This window comes from Onthophagus taurus, chromosome 2 (assembly GCF_036711975.1).
Source record: "Onthophagus taurus isolate NC chromosome 2, IU_Otau_3.0, whole genome shotgun sequence".
Lineage (NCBI taxonomy): Eukaryota > Metazoa > Arthropoda > Insecta > Coleoptera > Scarabaeidae > Onthophagus > Onthophagus taurus.
The window spans coordinates 5,905,919-5,926,635 of NC_091967.1; the positions used below are offsets into that span (position 1 = coordinate 5,905,919).

General features: G+C 35.1%; 1 protein-coding gene and 1 long non-coding RNA gene across 3 annotated transcripts in view; one reads left to right on the top strand and one right to left on the bottom strand.

Moving 5' to 3' along the window:
* Nucleotides 1-20,717, top strand: part of LOC111427445 (rho guanine nucleotide exchange factor 10) — a 70,369-nt gene that overhangs the window by 6,571 nt on the left and 43,081 nt on the right. Inside the window, exons 1-2 of one of the 2 annotated variants that reach the window (XM_023062595.2) lie at nt 9,874-10,140; nt 16,973-17,952. In XM_023062595.2, coding sequence (XP_022918363.2) covers nt 16,977-17,952 — 976 coding nt within the window. In that variant the 5' untranslated portion in view covers nt 9,874-10,140; nt 16,973-16,976. Of the gene's footprint in view, nt 1-9,873; nt 10,141-16,972; nt 17,953-20,717 lie in introns of those variants that run through there. The other variant, XM_023062594.2, reaches the window with a different exon arrangement.
* LOC139428927 (uncharacterized) lies at nt 10,870-19,721 on the bottom strand. Its single transcript, XR_011639605.1, has 3 exons — nt 19,545-19,721; nt 11,472-11,656; nt 10,870-11,427 (listed from the first exon to the last, which is right to left on the bottom strand). It is a non-coding gene; the product is annotated as an uncharacterized lncRNA (long non-coding RNA).

A 20,717-nucleotide genomic window follows, 5' to 3' on the forward strand; every position in this document is an offset into this window, starting at 1 on the left:
TACTTCTTGTTTAACTTATTAAATAATAAGTTTTCTATTTTTGAGGTTATGTCACAGTGGTGATTGAAATTAGCGTGCGCACCTCGTCTCGTTCGAAATCACACTCTAACCTACCAGTTTCGTTTGTTTATTGCAAGAACGTTTTAAATAACGTTTTCTGATTGGTTAAATTCCTCAACCTGAAATTCGTAAGTTAAATTTCTCCGGTATCGCCAACTTCGAAATGTCAAATGTCACCAATTAAATTTTATCAAAAATTATTGAAATTTCTATTTTAACAATATTTATGCATGAAATGTTGTAGTTTTTATTGCTTTTACTTTGTTTTGCTGATTTCGGAACATTTTCTTTTAGATTTTAACGTCCAGCTTCAAAAATATATTCAAATATTTAATCTACGGATTTTCATCCAAATCTTCATCAAAACTCCTATATAATGGATGAGGTTTTCGCTCTTGACATGCTAAGATTATCGTTTGCAATAGTTTCAACCGGACAAACATGAATTACAATAAAAAATTAATGAAAAATGAAATTTGAGGTTATGTCACTGTCAAAATTCTACAAAATTACTTCGTATCGACTTTACATGGATTAAATACAATAAAAAACGTAAACGGTCAATAATACATAATGAATTCTAACATATTTACAACATTTTATTAATACAAAAACAAGTTCTTATAATTATTATTCGTAACCTCATCCACGATTAATACGATTATGAACCTCGGCAATACCTTAGACGTAGAAATGGCGACATTCTCTGAATTAATCGAGATCGCTTGCGTCCGAGGCACTATAACTAGTATCTTAGAAAACCCCACACTGCCTTGGCCGCAAGCGATCTCGGCAAAGCTTGAAACGGAGAAATTGCTACTTCCTCTGAATAAGCCGAGATCGCGTGCGGCCGAGGCAGTATAACTACCATTTTAGAAACCATACATTGCCTCGGAAATACAGAAAATACAGAACTTAAAATATTTCAAAAGCACTGAACCCTTTGCACTCTTTAAATAATATAACAAGTGCGAATACTTATTTAATAATTTATATTGTCTGTTAAACTCTCGCGGAGATAGTTTTTGCAACAATTCTGTCCATTTTCATCGGTAGGATATTAATAAAAAGAGAGATACACTGAAAAAATAACTTTATTTCATTAAGCAGTTTCGGTGTTCTTCTAACGAACGTCGAGGAACGTTGTAGTAGGTTTTCGGAATACTGCCGTTGTTAGATTTTGGTATATATTAAACTCAAAGGCTTTTTCATATAGCAAAAAGTTATTAATTAGTGCACAATTAGTGTGAGTTTATACAATGTGTGATCTTATGGTGAAATCAAAGTCTATTACTTAAATGTGAAACTGAAAATATTTTAGTTTATTATAGCATTATCGTTATTTTTTAATCCAACGATTATGCATGATTTGGTTATAAGGTTGGGTTGGATTGCAATCTTCCAGTTCAAATATTGACTTTCACTAAGCCGTCAAACAGTTCGTTGACGGAATAAAGGCGTCGCGTATCTAATCGAGACGTCATTTTTCCGGATGACGGAGACGACGCATTTCCTGGTGGTATGGCGTTTCGTGCCCGATGGGGCGTAAATTGCGCGGGTGAAAGTGTTACGTTAGATTGAGCGCGAACAATCGCCGCAATCTTTCTCTTTGCATTACTTCCTCTCTGTAAATCCGATGAATTGATCTTGCAAATTGACATCACGCAATCTTAATTTTCTTCAATAAGTTTCAAAGAAAAATACATAGTAAAACTTAATATCCATTTAATCTAGTCATCACCCGCTATAAACTATTTAAATTTCTTTCCCGAATCACATAATATTTCCTACAGCAACTCGTAAACGTCAAAAGTTTTACGATTGTGGGTTTACATACCACAACTATTTTAAATACAATGAAATGGAATTAATTGTAACTTTAATGTTTACGATAAATTTGTGTTTTAAATTGCAATGTACTTCCGGTATGTTTAAATCATTTATTATTACCGTTTATTAACTAATTAAAATATAATTCGACGATAATTAAATCATAAACCGTGGAAAACCAACAAAAGCTTTGGGTAAGTAAAATACAAAGTATACGGACGATGAAGGTTGTTGATTCGAAGCACAAAAATTTTCACGGTATTAAAAATCAATTATTATTATTAAGGTAGCATGACGGCCGGTCCTAGAGGCGTGCTTATCTCGTCTTGTCATCTTGTGAAGTCAGGAATTTATAGCTTCAGAAAGAGGGGAGGTGGAGCGAAGAGCTTCAACTGGCAGGTGCAAGTTTGTTGCTCGCCTCTTCTTGGTCAGCCAGCCACAGTGTGCTTCGGACCCGGCGACCATCGAAGGCCTGGCTAGCGGCGTAAAAACACAACGGATATTCTGCGTTATCCAGCAATCTCTCTTCTTCGTTGTATAACCTGTTACAAGAATCTGATCTAGCGCCACGTCTCCTCCCCAGTTTGACCAAGCTAATGTGCTGGTTAAATTGAAAATTTTCAATCAAACATATAATTAAATTTACGTTTCCTTTTTTTAAGATAAAATCCCAATAATAATTTTAAATTACTATTACTAAAATGTACATGTTATTCGTTTGGGCTTGAATTTAAAAATATTTTCCTTCTAAACAGATATAAGTTTAAAGTAACTCTGCGTGTTTACATTTGTCTCAGTGACAAGTAAAAGTAGTTGAACAGTTGACAAGGTTTTGAAATGATTCAAGAAGGCAGATAAAAATTGTCTACTATCGAGTTAAAAACGCCGGTTTTCTTTTGATGGTGGCGCATTAACACGCAAAAGCGTTATCCGAGGCAGGCGGCAAACGCAAAACGTATACGCGTCATTAATTTCAACGTTCCCCGAGGGCCATAAATCATAGAAGCAGAGGCGGCGCGTCGTCACCGACGAGAAGCTTCGTGGTCGAGGCAACAGCAGTAACTCCGTCTTTTCTAAAAATGACACTGATGCGGCGTAGAAATCCGAAATCCCGCGAGATCCGATGACGTAAAGAGGCGAAAGCTTCGTTTGGAATGTCGTAAACCGTCGCGGATCTCGCGTCTTGTCGCCGGTTGACGTTTTATCGATATGGAGGCCTAAATAACTGCCCTTCACTAGACAATGGTCCAGTATTTCAGCCAGTTTCAGTTCTGCCGCTGCTAATTGAGTGCAAGAAACGTTTCGGCCCGTTTGAATGTTCGTTTGCAGTCTGCTCGGCCTCTGTAAGTATTTAAGTTGTGTTTTAAGACTTTTTTAAAGTAAAAGGATTTAATTCTTTGAATCGTTTTTAAAGAGTTTTTTTTTGTAATTCGTCGATTTGCGAAGCCAGATGGTGAAGTGCTCACTTCTCTTCACGGTTGTGTTATTGGTTGGTGCATTCGGGGGGAAAACGTTAAGTAATTGCACAGCGCCAACGGGCTTAGAGAGAAGTCCGTATTGCTTTATGCCGCCTCCCTATAAATCGTAGGTTGGTACACGAATTCGCAATAACCGTATATCGGAAACAACTACCATCCCAATAAAAGTTAACGAACCTCAACGACTGTAAAGTCTAGCTACAAATAGTTTGCCGACACGTAAGTGTAACACTTTGACCTTTTGAGGCGGCTCTCTATTAATTTACTACGTGTACATGTACACTCAATAACATTTAACATCGATATTCCCTTTAGATTGCGTACAACTTGTAACACTTTTTTTAGAAATACATAAAAGAAAAGGGACAAGATATACACGGGTATTTTGTTGGCAAATGGTTGTATATTTAAATCGTTTTACGCGATTTTATTGGTGGTTGAAACAATCGGGAAATTTACAATACAATACCCCTCTTATTCGATATGCGTACATAATCCGATGTCCGGTCGGTTTTCGTGGATGTGACGAAATAAACCACCTGTCCGTGTCACGAAACGATCGATGTGCCCTCCAATGTCCACTACGCGGCAAACTGTCACGTCAAATTGAATATTCTCAGTGGAATACGAAGAAAAATCGATTTTATTCAACCCAACATAAATTTATTAAGTCAACGTTTCCAAAAAATTACATATCAGGAAAGGTAAAGTAAGTTGAGGACTTTTTTCGAAAACTAACAGGAATTGCTTAAATAACTACCGGTAGCAATTAATTTTAATTTTTTTTATTATATACTTCAAAAAACACCAACAATTCCCGTCTGCTTAGAAGCGAGAAATCGCAGTAAGATAGCGGAGTTGTCTAAGAAAATGCCTGCATGGCCTTTATTGACCTGAGAGACGCTCGAGGAAGGTTAAGTGAGGTCACGAACGTATCTGCTGCCATCTATACGGACCGTCTTTGAATCGGTGGGTGCCTAGTAGTATTTCACTACGTGCTAAACCGCATGGGAGCTTTAATATGTTAGAATTGTACACTTTGTCTGGATTTCTTCAACTTCTAAATGGATCTTTAAGTTTATCCTTATCTTCAGCAATAAATTAACGAAATATTTCTTTTTCTTGGAAAAGTGAAGTATTCTTTTGTAGTTCTTGTCAAAGTGAAGGACTTCACAAACTTAAATAAATCAGTAATTTGATAACAAGTAGCTATGCGTAAAAAAGTTTTTAAATATTTTAGTATAAAAAATTATTTATCACTTTTTGTTTTTCCGGATCAATACGGGGAACGCAGTGTCCGGTATAGCTCAATAAAAATATACAACAATCTAGCGCTGAATAATAAATAAAACTAGACTAACACTAGCATTAACACTAAACTTAGAACTAGAAACATTCCATTTAGCCGCACTTCTCTTAAGACATCTGGTAGGTGGTAGGTAGCGCTAGTTAGCATAAAATATCACTACGTTACATATTTTTATTAAATTATAACTAAAACTAACACTAGACCTAGAACTAGAAAGATTTGTGTTTAAACCCGAATGTCTAGTGTTAGTTCTAGTTTTAATTTCTTTGCAGCGTTAGACCAAGGACTAGAATCATTCGGGTTTAGCCGTCTTAAGAGTCGTACGGCTAAACCCAAATGTTTCTAGTTCTAGATCTAATGTTAGTTCTAGTGGCAGTGCAAGTGTAAAAAGGTTTTGTACTTGGTTGTTTAGTACCGTTTTTATCCCTTTATATCTATCTCACTTTTATGCTTCTTCCCTCATTCCTTGCTCTTCCAAGCCGTCCAACCCCCTCATTCACATTCACAGTTCTCTTTGTCCTTCTTATCAAAGCACCCGCTTTAAGGTTCTCGTTGTGGATGATATAGTTATCGCTCTATCTAGAATTCACCCAGTTTGAGAAAATCGCTTGCAGTTCTGCTTCATGCATGCATCATTCCAGTCTGCAATGACAATCCCTTCACTCAGTTATGCAGGCCACGCTTTCCTTGCAATCTCTGGTAATTTTCCTATTAGTCTCGCAATATTTCTCCACTTTTTTAGTCATATACTTGAGTTTGCAATTCTTCACCCACTCCTCATATTAACCTCAGTACCACATATTCAATCTCAGTTCCGTCACTCTTTTCATTCAAAACATCTTTTTCAAATACCTCCTCACAATCAATTTTGTCTACTGTCGACTCTAGGAAAATTGATGTAAATTTTTCCATTATAACTTTGTTGTTCCAAACACCTCTCTTGCAATCAGATAAATATTTTACACATGATAGATCAAGTTACGTTTAGGACTACTTTTAATATAATACATTTTTTTTACTATAAATGTTATTATTTAATTATAATTCTTATGAGAAAATATAGTTTTTAAAAAAAGAGACCTTGTGTTTTATTGAGAACGTCTGCACTTTATGATAGATGGGTTTTCTAGAGGCACGTCAAAAGAGATGCAAATTTATTATACGCTTTATTTATTATACTTCTTTCAGAAGCTTCTCCTTCCCCAATTACACATCCACTCTTCTTTCGTAGCAGCCGTTCAAGTCCCTGTTTTTTTCCCGGCAGAGTGCACCACTTAATTCCCTATTCAGAATTCAATTTGCTGGAGGCAGCAAGTGGCCCCCGTCGTCGACGTTCTAGGTCTTCCGCTAGCGCCGCATTTGCCGTGAATGTCCGCGCCTAGATATCGATGACTCTAGGAGCCGAACGCTTTCAACTCGTCTCTGAATTATTTCGTCGCCACTTAAATTTTTCAAATGGCCGGTGTGCGATCGATGTGCTGAAACACAACACGATTCCGAGGTCGTCTGCTATTCGGTAGATGTCCGTATTTTCCTGTTGTCCAGTGAAAAGGGACAACGGGAAAACAATGAATTATTCAGAAAACGTACATTATTTAGAATCCCGAGCAATAGAAGTTTGCCCCCGGATTCCAAAGCTTAAAGGTGAATTAAACAATTAGCCGGGAGCCACACACAGCGTAATCGCTGGGAAGAAATATCACTGCGGATACTTGGCGAGTAATTCGAGGTTTTTTGTTCGTCTGACGGGGATGGAATCGCTCACTAATGAAGTTAAGTTTACTCTTCGGCGAAACGCAATCTCTCTTTTATCCTCTCCACGTTTTATTTTTATTCTACTTTTTTTTAACTTCCAACATAACCAACCCACACCGATACACCACATAATTTGGAGCACATGAACCTTTTAAACTTTGTTCAGTACTTGGCTATATCTATATAGAGAAAACAAGGCATCTCGTTACGACTCCTTATAAATAATTAATCTGGTCGAACCGAGTTTACAAATACGACCGCCAGCGCACTCACACATCCAGGTACATCGACAACACGGATTTAATAACCGCACCATCAGATATGCATAGCGTTATTTACATTTTAATAATCGGAGCGGGTAATGCCATTTTCATCCTTAACAACATTGGACTTACAGGCGTTGTAGATACGATTGTCGCCTTCGCCACTCCTTAACACGGCCAATGCAAACGTGACATCGACAATATAAACATTACCATCGAAAAGGGCCCACACACCACCCTCCTTGCATACAATAGTTCATGTTATAATAAAAAGGAAGGTTCAATTTTAAATATCGGTCATCTATGAAATTTAAACTGCTACTATACATGAGTTTAACATTTTTATATATATATTAGTAAAATTGTATTCAAATCAAAGTTATGATATTGTTACAAAATACAGGCTGGAAAATTCGTTTCAAGCCAAGCAGTGCATTGCATATCATTCATTCTTTGCAACAAAATCACATACATCTTGATAATTAGTGCCACATTGTTTTTGTTACTTTTTACCACTTTATATAACTGCTTGTTATCAGTTCCTTCTAAACAAAATATTCCCAACTATGACCATGATGTTAGTAAATGAGTCTCTATTGGGATAAGAGGGTCTCAAACCCAACATTGACATTGATGAAGTCACATTAATAAAATTTCTAGCTACCATATTCCTCTTATAACAAGACTTCTGTAATGATCCAATTAACAAAAAAGCAGCAATAACCCAAATAGAGTCTCATTTAACTTCATCCCTGCCAATTCCAATGTAGTGCTTGCCATTCAATCTAACATTACCTTGCACATCATATGCCAATCCAATGGAATATGTTCCGCATTCAAAATGTTGTTTAAAACTTTTCAATGAAACATCTTTGTTACTATCTAAAATCTCCCAAGATCAATTCCATCTTCTTATTGCTCTATCATAATGCCTGATGGTGTTTTATATTATCCTCGACAGGGACTATAACCTAAGAGGTTATAACTAGGTCTTTGTCACTTTGGTGCACACATAAATTGGTTTAGCACTAACCTTTTAGATACCACTACACGATAGCTAATTTTCTTGCTTATTTTTGTTTTATCTAAACGCTTCCTCTATTAATTCCTCATAAGATAAAAGCGACTATAAATTCCAATTTGAAAATAATCACGGTGATAATCATATTAAAGTTATCATTTTGGTTCAATCTTGTCGTTATGTTTTCGTTTGTGGTTTACAAGTCTGATGGTTCAGCTAATTCCATTAATGTATCAATGTTAATCTCCTCTCATCGACATTATAACTCTCCCATAAAAAGTAATGAGTACTAAAATCGCCGATTACAATTATTTTGTCAAGTGATATGGTGCAACATCTGGGGCCACTGGGAATATAAATTTATTAGGTTATTTAACAGTTTTTTTGATTACTTGAAATGTTGTGGTTATGTGAAAGGTGTTGCATAAACTTCTACTTCAATTTGACTCTGCCAATTGGGTTGGGTTGGTATTGTGTAAAATTTTTTAAATCCGTATTTGATGTTACCTAATAATAACTAAATCAAAAATCAAGATCAAAGTGAATTATTTCACATTTTTCAGAGTACAAGTAATCAATGATCCGAAAATATGGATTTTCTTTTGACAGATGAGATCGTTGCTCCTCAACTTCCCAAACGCTTTTTCCGCTAGAGATAAAGCAATAAAAATAATTTTAATAATAGTATATTGTTTTATATGGAAGAGAAGCAGTGCTTTTTATGGCGTGGTCTGTCGCTTAGCGACGAACGCAGTGAGTCGCTAATGACAGATGAGCCGTTAAAATTGTGGCGTGTCCGACAGTTTGCCGGACGAACGAAGTGAGTCCGGCAATGACGGACCAGCCACAAACGAATCTGCTTCTCTTCCGAATAAAACATAGTATTTTTTCTTCAAACGTTGCAAATAATTGCAATATAAATTTTAATAAATTTAATAAAATGACAATTAACTTATTATGTATTAATGAGAAATCGAAGGACGTCATGACAAAATAACGTTAGCAACGACGACGTAAATTTGACAACCAATAAAAAAAAGTAAACAGTTTTGCGCGAATTTTAACTTTTAACTGTTAGTTAAATTTATTTTATGTGATATTAATTTGAGATGAAAATAAGAAAGCAAACAATTAAAAGGTTAGTTTCATTTTTTATTAATTTTTAAAATCTTTACTTAGCGTCCGTGAAGCAAAAAAATATCTTTTCCAATACGGCGCTAAAGTGACATGTGCTTCAGCGCTATGGCGCTAAAGTGAAATTTACTTTAGCGCCATAACGCTGAAGTACTTTTTTGCTATGTTGATCTTACCAACCGTCGTTATGCAACAATGACTTACTTCTACCGCGAGTAAACACGACAACAAAGTTGTCATTTAATGACGTTTGAAGAAAAAATATTTTCTGCTTATTGTAATCGAGTTTTTTTTTAGAAAAAATCATTTGATGTTATTAATGATAATAATAAACAAAATAATGGACTCAATAATATTGAAATATTCATAACTAAATATTTTAAAAGTTATTTAATATAAATTCCTAATAAATACATTCATTTTAAATGTAGCCTACAATATTAATATACTTGGTTAAATAAAAACGTTTGTACATGAAAATTCCAATTGCATACTAAAATTTCATTTATTCCGTTGAGAACTAGTTGAATTCTATTCAAAACACAACATCGAATTATACGCCATTTTCCTTTATTTGCCGTACAATTTATCAATTTATTCCCAACGTAATTTAAAACCGAACGAGTTTTACGATAAATCCAGCATCGAACGAAGAATTTAAAACCGGTTTGTTTCCTCTATTTGTTTTTGTTGTTGTTTGTTGTCGAACGATATTATTGTACAAAAAAAAAATGAAAGAAAACAACCAGCCCAATTTGTAACATTTTAACATGCAAATTCGGCGATTTTTTTGGGGTCAAATCGCCGATGGGTATCGTCGTCGTGGTAATTTATGCTAATTTTGCATCGCTTAAAATTCAATTTTCAACATTTCTCCTCGAAAGAATATTATACTTCACTCACTCTCCACACTCCAGATGCACTCCGAAAAAGAAACGTTCGTTCGTATTGTTAGTGCGCATGTGCCGTTCTCTGCAGAGCACGCTGTGTGTAGAATGCAAGACGCATTCTGAATCAGTCTTTTACGCCACAGGGCATGCTTTATATCGCTTCGCCATTCGTTTTGTGTACGCGTCTTTAAAGTCCACGTTAAAATTTTTTTCTTATTGTTCAAAAAAAAATAATAAACCGACCGCGTTTTGTTTAGTTTTCTTTTATTTTACAATTTTTTTGTTTACCCAGTGTCTTTTCTTTTAAGTTCGTTCTGTTTATCGTCTTCACCATCCAAAGCGGATTTTTAATTTTTATTTCAAGAATAAGTGTATGTCCACTTCAAAAACATCATTTTACGTAAGTTTTCATTCAATTTTGAGATTATAATATACATTTTTTTAACAATCTGCATGAATAATAAACATATAGATTTCAAAATTGAGACATACACGATAAACTGAGAGAAATGTTTGTTTGGGTTGTTGAAGAGTATTTGTAAACGATTTTGTTAAAGCAACCTTACAATATGACATGTTAAATACGTTTTCGAAAATATCGAGTAAACATAACTGAAATAAACTGGGCTGGTTTGGACGACGGCGCGGTTATAATTTTTTTGTTTTATTGTTTTTATTTGAAAACCGACACCCAGACGACCGAAGTTCGGAGGGCATCTGTTAACTGTATTATTTCCGTGGATTCACCTTGACAGTTGGAAGCCCATAAACAGAAGACAACCAGCCCTCTTAGAACTAAGGCAGGTGTTCAAAATTCACCTAAAATAAATTACACCCCAAAGAAGGTCGGACTTTAAATTCAGAGTCAGTTTTGACTGTTTCAAGGCGAAATAAATCCTATATTATTTATCGCGTATTGTCCCTTAGTTTAAACAGCCACTTTAACTTTAATTAAAACCTTAGGTAATTCTTTCATTAATTTTTTGTTGTAACTTATACTATTTTCGATTTACAACATTAAATGTATAATTCAAAACGTCGTAAAAATTAACGTATTAAACATTTAATTACAATTTATGTTTATTGTAAATTGAATTTAACTAGTAATTTATTTTTAATTAACTGAAAGTAATTAATAATAAATGAGAGGGATTAAACCGACTTTTTCTTGGTATTTTTTGAAGAATATAAGTTAATAATAAGTTAATACCATCTTTTGCTTAAAAAACTTTGATGGGTTTAAGATTTATCACCATTTAATATATAAATCTGAGTTTCCGAGATGCCATCATATTTTTTTCCTGAAATTTAGCAAAACCATCGAAATTAGGTAAATATATCTTTCTGGTATTGATACGCTAAGTATATTCTAACTATATATAAGTATATTTTACGCTTATTTACGCCCTTAAGGTAGTGGAGAAAGTACCATGCCAGTATTTCTTGTTCTTTGCTTTCACCATGTTTGTATTCCTGGAATATCCGTTGCTGAACTCAAAATTCTGTTTTTGAACTATTTGAATCGTTGAACCACTTTGAGATATTCAGCGAGGTTTTCTTCAATTTCTCAACGTTTACGTTACCAATTTAATGTATTAAGTGTCGCTTCAGTTTTGGCATATTCAGCCACGAAACTTCTAATCAGTTTGGCCACTATTCCTGTATCATTTGTTATTTGAGCAACTACCTAAAAATATATTATTAGCAGTTGAGAACGTAACTTGGGTTTACCTTTATCTCGCATCTTTATCTACCAGTCCCTGGATTTTAGGCAGGAACCTGTAATTCATATCAAATTATCCCTCCAGGTTGGTTTCGATCGTCTTTTCGAGAAATGCATCTTTCCAGACGGTGTCTTCTATATTATTTTCTATATATTATTTATGCGTGATGTGCACAGTACTGTTATCTGGGAACTGTAATAAGTAAGCAATAAAACCATGCCGTATAGAAAAAGAGAGGGAAGTTTTCAACAACAAAAAAATTTTCAAGAATCACAACTAACCCTCGAAACAAAAATAAAACATCTAAGATGCTATGTCTTTTCCACACTATTATACGGCATGGAAACATGGTTCTTGACAGAAACCACAACTAAAAAGCTGGAAGTTCTTGAGATGTGGCTCAAATTATCATGGACAGCGCACAGGACGAACAGGGATATGCTACAAAGAATGATGAGAAATTGGAAATCATGTATATATCATCAAACGCAAAAAACGCTAGTACCTGCGACATGTCATAAGAAATCAACACCAACATTCCCTGCTCTAATCCGTAATGCAAGGGAAAGTCAAAGAAAAAGAATCTCATGGCAGCGGAATCTTAGACCTTGGTTTGGAAAAAATCGAGCAGAATTGTTTCGAGCTGGTGTTAACAAAATTATAATTGCCAACATTCGAATGGGATAGGCATCTCAAAAAGATGTTTCTTTCTGTCATACTGAAGCACTTACTGTCATACTCACCATTATATGTATATTAAAAAGAACACATTAAGCTTTAATTTGATGTATAATTTAGTTCATAAGTCAGTATTAAGTAATGAGTAATTAATTTCAAAATTGGATTGAAAATAGTTTTTGAAGGAATAAATTTGCTTTTGATGTTTATATTATAATGTTGGCATATGATCGAGTAAAAAGCTTCTCAATAACAAAGCATCCCTACGAGTTTTGGTGTAAGCTTGGTAAAGTTTACGATAACCCTCATTACCGGAAGTTGGTTTGGTGCACCGCCTAGAGATAAGCCGTTACATCCGGGAAAAATGACAAACCGGCCTCTTGTTCCACCACAAAATTACCCTCCAGTGTTTCCTTGAATTATTTAAGTTAAGGAAGTATCTTGGAGCGCGCGCGCCATTAACCCGGCGTAACTTCGGTACTCGGGGCTCAGAGTGTAAAAGCCAGATAATACGCCGGCAACTGGGTCAATTAGCGGCTCGGGGTTCGTTTTTCATCCGAGAACCGGATTAGCGGTAATTTTTTTAACGAAATTTAAAACGGAAACGAAATCCAACCCGTCACTGCGTCGAAATTCAAGGCAGTCGCAACTTTACCGTTACCGAAAAAAAGTTTCGCTCTCTAATTAAATTTGTTTTAGTACAGATCTACGGCGTTCGAATGTTTCTCTCCGCTAGGTTGTAAACTGCTATTGTTGATAGGGTAAAGTTTCAACTTTTGCCCCGGCAAGTTTCAACGAGTTTTATGAATGACAAACTTTTAACGCGGTGTTTCACGACTCGGTTTTAGTTTTAGCACGTGCACTTTTTAGTTTGTGACAACCGTTTGCAGTAGCGTCAGGTATTTCTAAATTAAATGAGTCAGTTACGTGAGAAAGAGAGAGATCCAGATTGTTGTCGTGGTAATAAAGGGAAAACGTGCAAACATTTACCTACCAACCGAAAATGGTCAATGTTATCGGTACATGACAAAGACACGACCGCGACGTATGTATTACTCAAAACCCCACTTCGTATTCACGCACAGTATACAATTGAGCCCAACTGTGTCATAGCTTTCGCTATAAAATTTGTCAACGGCAACAATGACAAATGTGTTATAATAAAACGGAGTTTTCCAAATTTTAAGTTGTAATCCATTTGTTATAATCACTAATTATTTTCGCATTGATGTATTTCCATCCAATTTATTTTGTTATTTGTTACATAAAGATGATAATTACGTTAGGAAACATTATCATTATAGTTTGAGTTATTCGTATATCCTATAATCCCAATGTAATTTCACCAAATGAGTTATTAACTACCACTGGTAATAGCAATTTGCGATAGCCAAAATGGGAATCTGTATAATCCTATTAAATTGGAGATAAGTTAATTAGTTAAATGGACAACAGGAAAAAAAGGAGTTTTCATTAAAACTGTCCCGTTATTTAGGATATCAAACGATGCAATTTAATTTATCGTGAATAAACCTTTTTTGTAGAAAGAATGATATGAATCTGTGATGCAAAAAAAAACCGGAGGCAATTTCCCAAACAAATATCTACCATTAACAGTCGTTCCTCGTTTTAACCAGGCTACTTTCCTTTGGTCTTTCGCCCCCCAAATAATTCATACCGCCCTAATCTCCACTTTTCACCGCGGGGGTTTCAGCCATTGCGATCGCGCGAAACAAAAAGATTCGATAAACAATGCCCGAGGACTGCTTTATACATAGTGCTGGAGGGGTGAAGGCGACGTCCGGAAACCGCGTTTTTTTTGTAGTTCTTCAGAGGTATTCACTCGCGGGACCCCTCCTTTCTTTCGGTTAATGAACACCGGACGACAAGAGACTGGAATTAGCCTCCTTTGAGAAAAATAGGCTCCTTGAATAGCTCTTGCCACGCTTTCTTAGATCCGAACGCTTTGAGGTTTTTTTGTAAAATTTTTTGGGCAATTAATAAACGGGAAGTGGACGATTACGACTAAACAAAACTAGTGTATGGGTCGACCCAGGAGAGTGATTAGCGGACTAAAATTTTGAAACGAATAAGAGCAAACACACCCGCAGGAACAAGCTGAAACAGGCACCATCACCTCGCCGAGTTACTCTTGAGTATGGATGCTAATGTAACTAAAACAATGGAGATGTTTGCTTTGGACCGTTGTAGAAGTAGGAACATCGTTTGTGCCCCTAAGGGACCCTATACGCCCCGTTTTCCTCCCATATTTTTGTTGCATCTCCAAGAGAAACTTAGAATCCCGAGGGTCTAAGAACCATGTTACTATATACATTTCGGTTTAACTCTCAACAAAAGTATTTAAGAAAATCTGTATAAATACAACCTTATGTTATAGCTGTAGACCAAATACACTATGTATATAAGTGCATTAGGGAGGAATTATCAATGACGAAAATTAAGTCCAAAACAAAACAAAATCCTATCGGTCTAATTCTATATAAACAGGCAGAAACAACGGGCGTTTTTTATTGTTATTACATATGAACACAGACCTCACAGATGAATGATGGAAGAATGATAGCAAAATTACTCTAGTCTATGATTAGGTCTTCAGATTCAACAAGCCATGTTAATATGTGCGCTTTATACAATCTTATTTACTAGGTTCCAATAATGAAGAATGTCTTGCATCTTTCTTTGCTGCATCCTCATTATGCGATTCAGGATGTATTAGTATTAGAAGTTTACTCATGGTTACTACAAATACAGGAAGCTCCTTCACGCAGCCGAAAGTACCGAAATCGCTAAAGAATGGAGGAGCATCAGGAATAGACAACATCCCAGTAGAACTCTTCAAGTATGGGAAAGACTTAATTACAAAGGCTATACACAGAGGACTGGAAAATAAGTGTGATATGCCCCTGCGTAGCTAATAGTATGAGTAGGTTACTTAATATCTTCGGAATCTTCTTGGATACCTCGCTTAATGTGTGCCCGTGTCTTCATATGAGTTATCATGGAAGGTTGGTGTTGTGAAAATGTGAAGTTGTTGATCTAGATGCAACATCATTATTACAAGATGTTCTGAATCACACCATTTTGTATAAAATTTATTCTTTAGACTATGGAATTTTATCCATACATTCTTCGGCATTCGCAATAACTTTTCAAACTTTTGTTAGAACCAATCTGGCGTGTTACTTCACTTTATTACACCACTTAGATTGAAAATATACAAAGAAGATTCGTTAAGCTATTTTAATTATGGTTTATATCTTTCGCATAACAACAAACAACAATTTTCCTTAAAAACCTTAACTAACCGGAAAGCATAACAACTTATATACCTATGTTAGTTTTTGTTTTGTTAATAAGTTTGTTGAGGCCATTAGCGACAAGACGACCTCTTGAGAATTTACCGTCAAGTAAACAGTTTATACTCCATCCGGACAGTACATCAACAGTTTCGTAACAAAACGTCGTCTGTCATATGTCGATTCTCTTCACATATTTGAAACTAGGTCGGAAACAATTGACATTAGTTGGCCTGAGCCTGCTTTGCTCACCACGATGTTATGCAAGATACGGCCTCGACGTTGTTATATAGATATAAAACTGTTAGGAATGTGAAAGAATGGGATCGTGTTGTGGTACTTTTTTTAACCCACTAAAAAGGAATTATGATAATAATTATGATAATCTTATTAATTTAATTAATTAATCAATAAAATAGCTTTGTAATTTCCGTTATTAATATTTGCAACGGACTCAATTGTTGCATCAACCATTTTTGAACGCATTTGTTACTAATTGAATCTACGTCATAGTAATTGAGAAGCAACGTGAGCTTTCCAAGAATCCTAAAATTGCATTTTACTGCTAATTGCACGCAACGTACACAGTGGAGTGTAACCACCTGTTCTGTCATTCATGCCATAACGAGTCATTCCTACAATACCTTGTGCCGTCGTCGTTGTCGTTCATTTCTAGGTAATTGCTTTTATATGTATGTCTACATCGAAGAGAAGAGAAAATTATTAAATTACTACTCGAAATAGCAAGAAACGCGAAAGGTTGGTGAGGTATTATTTTGCTTTTGTCATTTCCGAGAAGTTCTGCTTTAAAAACCGAACAAAGACTGCGATGCAACTGACCTTTTTAAAGGGTCAAATTTCCATTTCAAGAATCAGGGGCACTTAGGCCGGCGATGCATTAAAAAACCCCATTGTTGGTGCCATCACGTGTTCCGGAATAGGGAACTTGCTTTTATTAATATTTCAGGTTTGCAAGAAATGGGCGCCCACTCTATTGTGAACGTTTCCCTCTCCCTCGTTTTGTCTGTCTGTGGGGGGTTGATTCGATTGTGCTTTACGTTCATTTATCTTCTTCTTATTTTATTTTCCACACGAAAAAAAAAATCTGTTCCAACCATTTTACACCACTCTGACTTGTATATACATACTGTTACATCGAGAGAAAGTTCTTTTTATTTTTTTAATACCGTTAAATTCCGAGAAGGACTTGAAGAGTTTAAACCGAGAAAAAATGTTTTCTTAAGCAAATTTTTTTCTATTATAAAGAAACATTTTTGGATATACGAAATACCGCAACTAAAAATAGTGGCGAACATCCTTTTTTTTCTAGACGAAAGTTACTTTTAAAAATATCTCTAAGTGGAAAGAGGCTTGTATTTCAACACTTTTAATTAAGACGGGCTGAGTGGAGGTAATTAAATTTACCTCATCACTCACCCAACCTTTTTTTCTTAATATTTCATAATCAAAAACCTTATTTTTTATTTAGTGTTTATAATTTATTTCATTTTAGGTAAATGTGGCAAGGACCACGTCATCATCAATCGCAGCAAAAATGTCTCGATCACCAGCAAATATCACTGCCGCACACTTTGGCCTGTCATCGTCAGTTTTCGAATGGTTCATCAGAAGCATCATCATCATCATCTTCTTCGTTGCACGGCCATCATCAGCCGCTTTTGCACTTTCCGCCTCCGCCCAATTATCCGCCTCCTCATCCTGTAGATAGAATGTCAGAGGATTTTTTAAACCTCCCAGGACCGTCTAGTCAACCCGACCCGGCCTGGGTTGGTCCCGGCCCAAACGATTATTCCTATGCTTATTACGAACCAGGTCCTCCAACGAGACACACTAACATTCCGCCCTGTAGATATCCGGGCGGTGGCACAGGAAGTATCAGAAGAGGTGGTTTCCGAGAAGGCTCTTATAGAAGTAAACATACTTACTTAACGAGGTATGGAACCGAAGAGAATATCTACGAGGAGATAACTGACGGGACTAGAGCGAGAATGAGGTCGTCCCAGCAAAGTATTTTCTCCCTAAACCAAAGATATGTGGAGGAGGAAGTTCGGCGAGTGCAAAGTGGACACAGAAGGGTTCTTGGAGAATTGAATCTTTCTGTGGAAGCTATGTTAATGCCGACTAATAATTCTAGAGAAGGTAGTGAGGACAATGATAGGGACGATGAGGTCCATGATCAATTGGCGGATTTATTGACTGTCGGTCCAACAGATGACCTTTTATCCCCAGTGCCCATGGTTGACTTGGATAGTGGTTTCAGTGGTAGTTCGAGTGGTGCTAGTTACAGGAGTGCAGCCGGAAGTCTGAGGAGAGGTCCTGAAAAGAAATCTATCCACACTGCAACTACTAGTAACGCTGCGAAAACGTCTTCGCCATCGAGTAACGAACCGAGCCCAACTAAAAGCTTTTGGAGCAAAAAGGCATGGAAGAAACTAGGGCTAAGCAATATTAGTTTGAATAAGAGCAATAAAGGTAAGTTTCAAATTTTTTTAAATTGAAATTGAATAAGAATTGATATAGACGAATTTTTTATTTGAATCATTTATATCTTGAGCGGGAGGGATGTTTCTTAAAACCATCAATTTCCTCTATATCCTCGCGGAGCAATAAAATATATTTTACGTTCACGTGAAACTAAACGTTCCCCGTTTGAGGACTTGCACGAGAAATACGGCCGACAGATGGTGCTTTACGATCTCGTGAATATTAAAGTGCACGTTTGCGCTGACAACAGTTTTTAATTTTAATAAAAGCCCGCACAGGTAGAGGGTTGGGGCGTAAAAATCAATGATTTTGTGAGTTTTAATATTAGTTCGAACATAGCAAAGAGAAAAAATAAAAGGGGTCCTTCAATATTCCATGTTGCTCTCTACGAATGCGTTAGTTATTGCACTACAACTTTATCCAATAAATATTTTGTGATTAAAGCAAACACTGAGTTAGGGGATATTGCTAGTATTAAAAATAAAAAATCTCAACGTAATCCGACGCAGCAGGAAAGCATCGCGGTAAAGGTGCACGGGTCGGTGCTCTGTGGGAAATGCGCTGAAAGTCGAAATACGCGCTCGTACGCAATAAATCCAGTTGACAGTCCGTGATGGCGTCTCTCGACACTTCCTGGCAAACGGGAGGTCGGCTCTTTTCTAATATTAAACCGCCAAGCCTCATTTACCGTTGATTACTTTACGCGCACGACGAAACCGAGATACTACAACCATCAAAAATGGGAATTTCGCCGTTATGGGACTTTCGACAAAATCTTAATAATCATAAAACTTTCTTCATTATGTTAAAGTTAAAATTTCAAATTTCCTCATAAAGAATGCAATCTAAATTCATAAATCACTTTGAACATAAAATAATCGATCCTATTCAATGTCGTAATAAATCCGTTAATCTAATATTTCCGTTAACTTTGACATTCCAAAGCAATTTATACCAATAAATTAAACGTAATAAATAAATTCAATGCTGAATGTAGGTTGGTTAGGTAATCGGATTTTTGCCTGGATCTTTCCTTTGATGTCTTCAAAAAGGAAATGTCTACTGAAAATGTAATGTGTTTTTTATAAAGCGGATATCGTTATTCATTCAATGGTTGCTCTAAGAAATCAATCTTATCTTTGTTTGTTCAATATATCAAATTAATTCAACGCCAAAAATAATTCGTAATAATCTAATGTTTAATAAAAATGTTGCGACAATATTTTAATCTACTTTAAATCAAGAATAACAAAGTTTATTTTATAAAACGATTCGTTAAAAATGGTCGATAAATTAGTACATAACATTACAATAATGAAATAAAGTCGTATAACAAAAAGGATTATTAAGTACATACGCCATTATTGAAAAACAAATAATACTGAAAGGTTTAAATTTTCGTTAAATCTCTATATAAAATGGATTTAATTCTGTTTTGTAAAGTTTGTATTCATTAGTAAACTTTGGGCAAAATCTATATTAACTCCACTGGTTTAATTTTTGAAATTTTAAACAGGATATTTCAATAAATTTTAGCAAATTTTCTAAACGTGTTCTAAACGGACATCATTATTAATTACCTGTTCTGATATTCTTTTGCGCCATACAGTCCTATATTAGCTGCTTCCGGGCTTATTTTGACACCAATCCTATCCATCAGTATCAAAACCATATTGAAATTTAATCTCCTGTTTATTAACCCTCATTCTATCCGATTTGCTTTATTACCGTAAGTACCAAATGGGGAGAAAAAGTACAACGTAGGTACCTGTGGAAAAATGAACAGTTTTTCAATTTAATTATAACTGTAAATAGTGTTTTTCTACTGCTACTTTTTTTCTTTTTATAGGTAACATCTATCTTGTATTTTCTTCTTTTATTTATTTTTTGATACATTTTTGTTGTTTGTATAAATATTTATGTAAGGTTTTATCAATTCTCTGTCTAACTGAAATAGAAATTTCCGTCTTGAATTCCTTTCCCAGTTAGGATTAGCATACTGCCACAACTTGTATGCATTTATAGCCGCAACGTCTCCTACATCAACAACGCCCTGGTGTCGCTATAATGCATAACGATATCAAATGATGTAGATACATTTTCTTTTGATTTATTATTTTGCTTTCATAGAAAATGAATGTAATTCTTGCATGTTAAGAATGTGTGCTGAAGCATAATCCTATAAAGCCCATATTTTAATTCGTACTTGTCTTGTTTGCTCGTCATGTAAATACATAGTGGGATTTGACCTGAAAACGGAACAATTTGAGTATTCCTTCATTACTAAAGCGTCATTATCAAATCAAAATAAATATTCTTTGCACTTAGCATACGTACTGATGATTAAAATATGAATTTTATTTATTTCAAATTAACTTGCCGTAAACACAAATGTTTAAATTTGTTGACACTTAACAACTGTCAGTTTTTACAAATAGTAATCTACTTTATCGACATTTCTTTTTTATTAAGATTAAAATAATAAATTAATTAATTAAAGTTTTTATTTTGTTCAATTTGGTATTAAAAAACTAAAAATAAGTTAAGAAATATATATTTTGTTATATATTAATTTTTTAGAAAGAATAACATTATTATTAAATTGATACGTAAAATTGGTTGCCTATAAAATTATTATAAAAAATAATTATCTTGTTAGTTGTAATAATATGGATAACTTTATCCATTTTCTCTTTATTATAGTAGAAAATCTTGAACTCTAACGGATTAGATGAGATGTAACTATGAGATTA